General features: G+C 38.9%; 1 protein-coding gene across 1 annotated transcript in view; it reads left to right on the top strand.

Annotated features, from left to right (window-relative positions):
* TGFB2 (transforming growth factor beta 2) overlaps positions 1-10,073 on the top strand; it is a 96,615-nt gene extending 86,542 nt beyond the window's left edge. The window contains exons 3-7 of the mRNA XM_036756018.1: positions 706-838; positions 933-1,043; positions 2,695-2,860; positions 4,790-4,943; positions 9,068-10,073. Of these exons, the coding sequence (XP_036611913.1) occupies positions 706-838; positions 933-1,043; positions 2,695-2,860; positions 4,790-4,943; positions 9,068-9,226 (723 nt within the window). The 3' untranslated portion in view covers positions 9,227-10,073. The remainder of the gene's footprint in view (positions 1-705; positions 839-932; positions 1,044-2,694; positions 2,861-4,789; positions 4,944-9,067) is intronic.
* Positions 10,074-11,073: the final 1,000 nt, after the last annotated feature.

Here is an 11,073-nt window from a genome sequence, read left to right on the forward strand (position 1 = left end):
GACATTGATAATCCAGAGATTATCGAGCAGAGAGCGATTTGGATGGGGATGACCTCAAGTCTGTGTCACAGGAGAGCAGCTGAAGGAACTGGCTATGTTCAACTTGGAGAAAGGAAGACACAGAGGGGATGTAGCGGCTAGTTTCAAGAATTTGAGGGGTTGGAATGTAGAAATGGGATCAGGATCAGTCTGCTTGGCTCCACAGGATGGAACCAAGAGCAATAGAGAGAAAGTTAGACCAGATAGCAGGACAAACTTCCTAACAATTAGAGCTGCCATAAAGTGGAATGTGATTCTTGGAGAGCCAGTGGGTTTCCCCTCATTGGATAACTTCAGGGAGAGGCTGGAAGTCCCTTTGTTGGGCAGAACACAGTGAGGATGCCTTTCAGGTTTGGATTATTCTAAATGGCTGCTGAGGTCCATATCCCACCTCAGAAACACTTGTACCTGCATGATGTTCAGGAAGTCACTTAACTTTCCTAGGCTTCATTTATAAAATGGGAGTGGGGAGGGATGACCTGGATGGCCTTTGAGCTACCTTCCAGCTCTAATTCTATAACACTTTGTCCCTCAGTTCTGATTCCTTGGAATTTAGGTGGTGAGTTGCGATCCTGTTCCCATAAGATGAGCTAATATTTTTGGTTTAGGTCTTGGTTAATATATACCTGTTCTTCATTTTCCATCCTGTTTTTTCTTCTCTTCCAGATTCTCAAATCCAAAGACTTAACATCCCCAACCCAGCGCTACATTGATAGCAAAGTTGTTAAGACCAGAGCAGAAGGGGAATGGCTCTCGTTTGATGTCACCGAAGCCGTGCATGAATGGCTGCACCATAAAGGTTACCCACCAGCCCTTTGCTTTCCTTGGTAGATGTTTGGTGACTGAGTTGTTAAGGGGGAAAAGAATGACTTCCCTGACTTCATGTTTTCCAGACAGGAACCTGGGATTTAAGATAAGTTTACACTGCCCATGCTGCACTTTTGTACCATCCAATAATTACATCATTCCGAATAAAAGTGAAGAATTAGAAGCAAGATTCGCAGGTAACTTGCTAGAACTTTTTGTCTTCTGAGGTAGGGATGGTGGTTAGAATTCTGTGTGGGAGAAGTCATGCTGCAGAGGGGAAAGTGCATTGTCAAAGTGGACTGGAGTAAATTTCACTTACTTGGACAAGAGTGGGGCTGGCTGTGGGCATGGGGGTTTAGGAAGGAAGGGAGGCATTACTGGAAAACACCTAGTACCCAAACCCCATACCTTATAGATGCTCAGTTAATACTTGTTGACCATCTGGCTGAAATGTGGCAGAGAAATGTCAAGTAGTCTTTTATATTATTTTCCTTTGAGTTCAACAAGAAAATTCCTTTCAGACAGTGGTACAGCCTGCTCTCTGTTATCTGGACAATCAGAAAGGGGATGGCACACACTGATAAAAATTCACAGATAATCTCCAAGCCTGTTTAAGCTATTAGTTCTAGGACAGTGGCACAGGTTTAAATTCCAAATTGAATTTCAGAAAGGAGAGAATTCTAGATATCCTCCTGTCTTTTCTGAGTCTGAAAGCACAGATTGGGCTATAGAAGTACCTGGACCTTAAAGTTCTTTCTTACACAACATTTTCAAGAGTTCACAAAAAATTATAAAGATGACTTGTTTCAGTTTCCCTTCCTTTCTCTGTCCACCTCCTGATAGAGACATTATCAATAAAATACCCAAAAGCCACAGGGAAGTGGAGGAAGCCAACAGTTCAGATTATGCACAGATTCAATAATCGGGCCTTGAATGCAAGAGTTGCCAGTAACCCCCAGACATATTCTAAACAACCACTGCATCAATCCAAGACCAAGATCATGTGGCATTCTGTCCCTGCATGTACTACCCCAACCAAGCTTCCATGACCCTTTTGAAGGACCACAGTAGGGCTTTGTGGCCCTTACTAATGGAAAAATTCCTTCCTTTGCTGGAGGCCTTGAGATTAGGGCCATTATTCAACCTAGTCACGATTCTTGAGAATATTGAGATTAAACGATTAAACCAGCAATCTCTTGATTGTGCTTCTGCAAGCTCAGGTTTCTGAACCTTAGAGGGAATCAGGAAAGTACTGAGGGTGCCATAAAGTTGATGAAAAAGCCTTTTCTTCACCATCTCCCAAAATAGCACTAGGTGAGGGTGACTTCTCTTTTACTTATACTAAACTTTCTCAGTGTAAGGCTTACTTGTGTTCTGCCAGAGAGGGTTCCTGATTTGGTAGCTTGGGGAGGAATGTGACAGGCATGGACATCCAGGCATGGTGGACTGCCATGCTTTCGGCCAGGAAAGGACTGAGACCAGCCCAAGTAGATACTGACTGAGCTAAACTTAAGAGGTTACTGTTGGTTTCTGGGATAAAGGCTTACTATATGATTACTTCTTCCTCCAATTCTTACTGCTCATGGCGTTGAAATTCTACTTGAGGAGAAACCAATTTAGGAGAAGCAAAACAAAGAAACAACTTATTTAGAAAATTAGTTGGTGACTATGTCCGTGACAAGGCCTATTGCATGACATCCATCTCAATGGATGGCAAGCATAGCACCCTGCTGTTGATTTCATCATCCTCTCTACTGTCTGTGACAATGATCAAAGAGATAAAGATGGTTGATTATAATTGATGAAGATAAAAGCTAAATATTTATTACCCGAATGCATTTTTTTAAGGTATTGATGGCTCCTTCAGTGATCTGAAAACTATAAAGTCCACTAGGAAAAAAAACAGTGGGAAGACCCCACATCTCCTGCTAATGTTGTTACCCTCCTACAGACTTGAGTCGCAACAGTCCAGCCGGCGGAAGAAGCGTGCTCTAGATGCCGCCTATTGTTTTAGGTAAACAAAGCAAAACAAAAAAGAAACAAAATCATTTCTTCTTTTATCTTCTGAATGGCTTTTCCTATCTATTGAAATGAACATTACTCCTGGCTTACTCTTGGCTATTCCTAAGCCCAGAGATGAAAATAATAATGTCTTATTATTAACTTTCTTCTTAATAACTGTAAGTGAATGCATATCCTCCTTTCTTCTTTGCATATAAGAGGTTGCTTACAATGCTTTCTGATGTGGAAGGTAGAAAATCCTGCTTTTAAATCCTATCACAGATTCATCCCTGGCCGAAGAGGGAATAGGCTTTCTTCCTTTTTCCACTGTATAGGCAGCTGGCATAGTGGGTAGAGCCTTGGGCTTGGAGTCAGGAAGACATGAGTTCAAAGCCAGTCTTAGATGCTTATTAGTTGTGTGACCCTGGGCAAGTCACTTAACCTCCTTAGGTCTCAGTTTTCTCATCTGCAAAGTGGAAATGATGATAATAGCATATGTCACCCAGGGTTGTTGCAAGCACAAAATTAAATAATATTTGTAAAATACTTAGCATTGTGCCTGACATGTAAATGCTTTTTTTTAAAGTAGCCCTATTTCTAGTAACCGAATGTGAGAGCTTAAAGGGACTTTAGAAATAGAATCATCTAATTTAACTCCCTTAGGTTACAAATGAGGAACCTAGGACCCAAAGAAGTAACTTACCCAAAGTAATACATATGTAGCAAGGCTTAGCAAGACCACGTCCTTCTTGCTGACTCATTAATGCTAGAGCAGAGAGCATGAAAAGGGGAGGGGTCAGGGTAAAAATCACTTGTTCCTTCCAAATCGGGCTAGAAAGTGACAGGGTGACTGTCATCCTAGTCAACAACACCAGAGAAACAGGGATGAGACCTGAATCTATTGTAACCCATGCCACAGCCCACAGAAAGAGGAATATCCAATCCCAGTATGCTTTAAGAGTATGTCTAGAATTCCTACCATTTATTCATTACTATATCTCATTCCTGATCATCAGAATAAGTACTGGGATCCTTGGTCTGGATGCATTTAATTTCTTCTGACCCTATGATTACTAATGATGCCACCATACCAGCTGAGGCACAGACCAATCTTCCTCTCCAGTGGTACACAACTTTGGTGGCACACGCCTGTCCTAAGATTCTTTGTCCCCAATAGGTTTCACTGGGATGACATTTGACCTTCACACTATTCCTGTTTGCTATATGTGTGATCAGAGGCAAGTTCTTTCATCTATCAGTCTTGGTCTCCTTGTCCGTAAGACAAGAAAGTTGTACTAGATCAGGAGTTCTTAACTTGGGCTCTGTAAACTTGAGTTTGAAAACCAATTCTGAGAACTATATTTCAATATAATTAGCGTCCTTTGTAATTCTATGTATTTTATTTTATGCATTTAAAAGTATAATTTTGAGAACGGGTCTGTAGACCTCACTAGACTGCCAAGGGGGTCTCTATGACACAAATGTGTTCAAGAACTCCTGGCCTTGAAGATCTTTGAAATCTCTGCTGGTGCCAGGGCTTCTAAAATCCTTTAAGATTGTGGAATCTAGCAGAATATAAACTTCCTTAGAGTAGAGACCATCTCTTTGTATTTATATACCCAGTGACTAGTATAGTGTCTAACACCTAGTAGGCACATGATAAATGCTTGACCTAATTGCAAAATTGCCTTTGTAAAGAATTGCAGAGAATTTGGTCTCTCTCAACCTTGTCCCTGCTATTGTCTGACAAGGAAATTGAGAATAAAAGTTTGATCATCCTGGCCAAGGTTTAGATTAATCAGACTTAGGGCTCAAGGCATAAAGAATAGTAAATCAACTGTGTTGACCTAATGTGATCACTCTAGATTACAGCCAAACCCTAAAGGTCTGTGGTTCTTTTTTTTCATTCTAATACCACTGTCTGCTCTTTTTCTCTCAACAGGAATGTACAGGATAACTGTTGCCTGCGTCCGCTTTATATTGATTTCAAGAGGGACCTTGGATGGAAATGGATTCATGAACCCAAGGGGTACAATGCTAATTTCTGTGCTGGTGCCTGCCCATATCTATGGAGTTCAGATACTCAGCACAGTAGAGTAAGTATATCACTAACTTGAATACTTGCTTGTAAAGCTATTGAAAGCGTCAAACACTTGACGTACAGCATTCCCAAGTGTGACCAAACTTGATTAAAATGTGATTGGGAAATATTTAACAAAATAAATAAAACAATAGAATGTAGTTAATATTAACATGTGGTTTTCTAAATCAACACATGTCCTTCAGGGATCCTTATGTATAGTTCAGTGACCCCCATTTCTATTTGAGTTTGGTATGATTGATATAGTGTTCAGACACACATGCTGATGGCATTTCCAAAAGATTTCTGGTCAGTGTGGCACTACATACATTACAATTCATGGATGGATGCTGGAGAAATCTGCTACATGGGGGAGAAAAGATGTGGAAACTTTGGTAAATGTGAAATCAATATGAGTTCCCTTGATCATTTTCTGCCTTTGGAAAGGTACATAAGGCTTGTGCATAAGGCTTACAAGTGCTCTGAGGGTGAGGCTTTCAGGATGCTCCTAAATATAGCAGGATACCCCCAAAATAGTTTTTGAATGAATGAGTGACCGAATGACATGGTATTAACAGACAAAAACAATGAGAGGAAACGGATTTGTTACTTGAAAACTGGATGGTAACTTGTCCTCATGTTAGTTTGCTAAATGTTTTCATTTCTAAATTTCTGTATAGACTAAAGTGAAGTGGGGACTTATCAGTTTTCTAGTTACTTACGTCAAGATAATAACAAATGACATTTGTTTATGATTTTAAAGTTTGTGAAGGACTTTATGCGGGATGTTCCAAAAGTCTTCAGTTTTAAGCTATCAAGCTTAAAACTTTTAAGCTATTAAAGCTTAATAACAATGATAGTCTCAAAAGTTTTTTAAAGCCTTAGTAGCCTAAAACTGAGCGAAGACTTTATATTTGAGACTATTACTTTTATTTTAAATAGTTTTAAGCTTTGATAACTTAAAATTGAACCAAGACTTTTGAGACTATTATATTTCAAAATAGTTTTAAGCTTTAATAGCTTAAAACTGAACTAAGACTTTTGGGACACCTTGTGTAGATTATCCAGTTTAAGCCTCCCAATAAACCAGTGAGGTAGGTGCTGCAAGTATTAGTATCCTTATTTTACAGGTGAGGCAACTGAGGCTCTGAGAGATTATGTAATTTATTTGGAGTCACACAGTTTATAAATGTCGTAGGTAAGATTTTTAACTCAGGGCTAACTAGCGGTCTAGCATTCTAGCGACTATGTTTACTACTTCTGGACAGATAGTTGGTTTGGGAGAAGGGAGGGCAGAGAGACAGATTAGGTCCTATGAATTCTAATCTACAGCCTTGTCTTTGCTGTGTAAATACTTATTGATCCTCCATTATACTTGCCTGTGCCTAGTGATAATAGTAGTAGTTAGCATTTATATAGCTCTTAAGGTTTGCAAAGCATTGTGCCTATGTTATCTCATTTGATCCTTAGAACCAAAGAAATTATAAGCTAGACTGGTTGGCAACAGTCATTTAATCCAGCTTTTTTTTTTTTCATTTTACAGAAGAGAAAACTGAAGTTCGTTGAGTTTAGGTGATTTCTTCAAGATTGAATCGTTAGACCAGGGCAGTGCTAAGTCTCTTAACTTGCAGCTCTGTGCTTTTTTCTTTCTCCATCATATCATTCATCCTGTTCAGTTCTTCCGGAGTCTGTGTCAAGAACTTGCCAACTTCTGGGAGAGCTAGATTAGACAATACAATACAGTGTTATAGAGAGGAGGGCTAGCCTTGGAGATGACAAGAACACCAGCTTCTGTCACTAGCTGAGCAACTTTAGTGAAGCCAGGTTGTTGTTGTGTTTGTCCTTCGTTTTCAAAGAGGACCATGGCATCAGGGAAATGATGATGTGACTTGCAGTTGACTTTGATTTGAGTGAGGGAGGGCTGTGCAAGGTCACCAGCCTCACTTTCTCCTCCAGAGCCACTTAACCTCTGAATCTCAACTTCCATATCTGTGAAATGAGGATCATCTGACTTATAAGGTTGTTAAGAAACTCCAAAGGGGCCAAGGGTGTCATGTGCTTTGCAAACTTAAAAAGTTATTTAAATGCTATTATTATTATTGCTTGCCACTCACTACCTTTGTAGTCCTTCCTGCTTAAGAGCTGTTATGGGAATATCCTACAGTGTTGAATAAGAAGATGAATTTGTTACCAGAAAACACATAATTTATCCAGAAGTTTCCCTGTGCTTAGAGTGATCTGTCCTAGTAATGTCCAAGAGCACACATCAGTTCTTGCTGATATCTGAAATAATTTTAAAGTATCTATAGCCATCTGACATCAGACAAACAAATAGGACTCGCATTCCTTCATTTATATTCTGAAACATTGGACTGACTTTGGAGATGGTGCAAGGACATAGTACCTGACTTGGAGTCAGGAAGATCTGAGTTCAAATCCTGATTGGGTACTTCCTACTTGTGCTATAATTATTACATCAAATCAATTTGACACTCCAAGTTAACTGAGTCCTCAGCCTTAAGAGAGATTCTCGTACGTTCCCTTCCCTTTGTCTGGGTTCTCTTTGGACAGACAGGCTATTGTGTAACAGCACTTTAAGCTAGTCCAAATTGCCAAGTAGAGACATTGTTCATCTCCTTGATACATATACATAGTATGGGAAATCGGGAGTTGTGCTTTTTTTTTTTTTTTAAGGAGAGAGGAAGAATAAACTGTCATGGTCACAAATATGTGGTTTGGACAGTTCCCCAAGAAGCCAGAGGGAGTTTAATAAAGTGGCTAGTGTTGCTGGACTGAACAGAACTTCTGTTTGAGGTGGAAAAGCTCCATAGAATCTTTGAAGAGAAGGCCAGTTAGTGTTTAACCTAACACATTAATGGTATCCTTGGAAATACTCATACATCACCAGTAGGTAACCTATAGACTTCTCTTGGTGAATGTCCAGGTGAATATAATGTAGGTTTAAAAGCATACTATTAAAATGTGTAGAAATTGGACCTTCTTTTGATTTCATGGCTAGTTTTCTAGTCTCCACTTCCTTCCCTTCCTCCCTTCCCCCCTCACAACATGGAAGCCTAAATTGATATGACTTTAAAGTAAAAAATGGAAAAGAAAACCTTGGCCATAAGGAGCCTTCCCATTCTCCCCTTGATATATAGTCGTGGTATCGTTTCATTTCTGAAAACAATGGTAAACCAAAGGAAGTTTCTCTCTGGAACTTAAGAATAAACTGAAATTAGGAATCAGATCACATAATTCATTTGACAGGAAGCCTTCAGAGGATTTGGAGTATGGAGATCATCTGATCCAGCCCTTTAATTTTGTAAGTGAGGCCCAGAGGTCACACAGATAATAACAGTGCTAGCTTTGGAATTCAGAACCTGGGACGCTGAATCCAATTTTCATTCATAATACCACGCTGCCTTATCCTAGTAGTATTCCCACCGTGAAGAAAGGGGTCTTGCTCTGTATCCAAAAGTGACTTAAAACTTTACTATATAAAGCTGTGACAAAGAGGATATGTTTATTCATTCCATAAACATGAGTTCTTATGATATGTAACAGAGAGCACCCTACTTTAAGAAGAAGAGCTATAATAAAAGCTAGATGCAGTCATTGTCCTACAGAAGTTCATAATTTAGGTGGGAAGACATATTGTATGAACATGAAAGAAAAAAAAATTGCAATTATGAAGAAGCCTAGAACCAAATATGAGCTTTGGTGCCATCATTATCAGTAAGTACTGAGGGGTTTTACAGAAGAGGAGTGATCATGGTAAGAAGGTCAAGTTGAATGAAGGAAAGCTTCTTGGGGAGAGATGAGAAAATCATTGGTTGATTGGCTTTGTTCATCCTGACCAATATTGTAGAAAGGAATTGCTGAGATGGCCACCAAAATTATTGAGTGAAAAGTGGCCAGTTTGCTCTTTGCACATAGATGCAGCCCCATATAGGTGTAGATGGAATGGGAAAGGGGGAACATTGTGAAACTTAGACATCTCAGTCAAGATCATGAGACTCTTTAATCAATTCTTTGGGTTATCAATAAAACAATTTGTTAGTTCTCTATGCCATCTGCTAATCCCCTTCATCCCCTCCTCTTCCCATTCCATTTTCTCACGACCATTCGTTCCCCTTGCAGGTTCTCAGCTTATATAACACCATAAACCCAGAAGCATCTGCGTCTCCTTGCTGTGTATCCCAGGATTTAGAACCTCTCACCATCCTCTACTACGTAGGCAAAACCCCCAAGATTGAACAGCTTTCCAATATGATTGTCAAATCTTGCAAATGCAGCTAAAAATCCTGGAAACAGATAATGATGATCACAGCGATGATGACGATGATTACAACGATGACGATGATGATTGCGATGATAATGGCATGCATACCAAGAAAAATAAAGAGAGAGCCTCAGTTCATCAGTGTTAAAAAAAAAGAAAAAGAAAAGAAAAAGCGGTACTAGTATGAATACTTTGGAAGTTTGGTTCTTTGTTTTTTAAAACTGGCATCCGAAGCAAAAAAAAAAAAGTTGAAGGCCTTATCCTACATTTCACCTTCTCTGATAGTGAGATAGACAAGAAGCAAGACCTTTTTTTTTTTTAAAGAAAAAATAAACACTGGAAAAATTTGTTTAGTGTTAACTATGTGAAAGGAAAAAAACAGGAAAATCCCATTAAGTGGAGTTGTTGTATGTACCTGTCCTGTCCCATGCCTCACTTGATTTCTCTGTATTGCTATGCAATAGGCCCCTTTCCCATTTCTTTTAGCTGTAGAGTTAACAGTGCATTATTTATTTGTGTGTAACTATACAATGAACATTTCATGGCCCTCAGAAAGCAAAAACTGGTGGATGAAGAGGAGACCAAATCAGTGGCCAGAAACCTGAGGATGGAAGGCTTAGGGAACTTGAACTCTTGACAAGCTGGGGGGAAAATAAAAAAGAAAAATTTTAAAAAGGCCACATAGTGGAGTGAAGACTGAAGTCAGTGATTACATGACTAAGAAAGTCTGACTTGAGACAAAAAAGAAAAAACAAAAACAAAACCCAAACACGTATTTCATATGCCAGATGCCTAAGGAAGCTTCTTGTAAGGTTTAAGATACTGAAAAAAAGCTCATTAATAAAGGAAATCTTTAGCCTGAAAGATAAGTCTGTAAGATTTTTTTTTTACTATAAGTGGTTCAAATGTCAGTTAAGTAAAACTAATGAAATGTTGAAATGTTTTGACATATATTGGTCTAGTCGTCAGACCTTACTTAATGTGTTGCTGTATAGCCATGCTATGGGATTTTTTTCCTTCTTTTTGGTATCTATAACCATACCTATAGTATTACAATAGGTGGGTAGTAAAGCCAGCTTAATTGGAAACATATCTGTAGATCTCTATTGTAAACTATTAAAAAAAACATTAAGTACTTTCCGTGTAATGTGTAAATTTTCACCATATTTTTGTATTTTGTAATACTGTCAACTATGATAAGTTTGAATTTAAATTTGGGGCTCTTTTTGTTTTTTTTTTGGATCACCCAGAATAATGTGTTTCCCTCTAGCTGGCCAGTATGAGCAGAGTCCCTATATTTTTTACTTGCACTACAAATACATGTTTATATGATATTTGCTATACATGTGCTTTGTATATTGTTCAGCATTATGACATAAGCTACCTGACTCCACTTGTCTTTTTTCTTTTACAAAAAAAGGAATAGATTCAAATTCATTGGTTTTTCCTTTTTTATCCATGGATATTGAGACAACATGGCCTAGTGGATAGACTTCTGGTCCTGGAATCAGAAAGACCTGGGTTTGAGTTCAGCCTCAATACATTTTAGCAATATCCCCCTAGGCAAGTCCTTGGAACTGCCATGTGCCGGAGACAACTTCCTAGAACTTATCTACCGAGTCATAGATGGGTTACTGTCTGCATTGGTGGAGAGATTTCCTGGATGAGCAGTTCCCAACATTGAATGAAATCACAGAACTTTGTGTCTCCATGGTTACAGCTGCAAATTACTAAGCAGTTCAGATTTTAAAAAAGCCCACTCCACAGTCTTTTAGGAGATCATGCAAAGAGTTTTAGACATATAGATATGTTTAGGGCAAAATGTTTTCCTTAAGGTACTTAAGGATCTGACTGAAGTTGATGG

Source organism: Trichosurus vulpecula, chromosome 4 (genome assembly GCF_011100635.1).
Source record: "Trichosurus vulpecula isolate mTriVul1 chromosome 4, mTriVul1.pri, whole genome shotgun sequence".
In the NCBI taxonomy this organism is placed as follows: Eukaryota; Metazoa; Chordata; class Mammalia; order Diprotodontia; family Phalangeridae; genus Trichosurus; species Trichosurus vulpecula.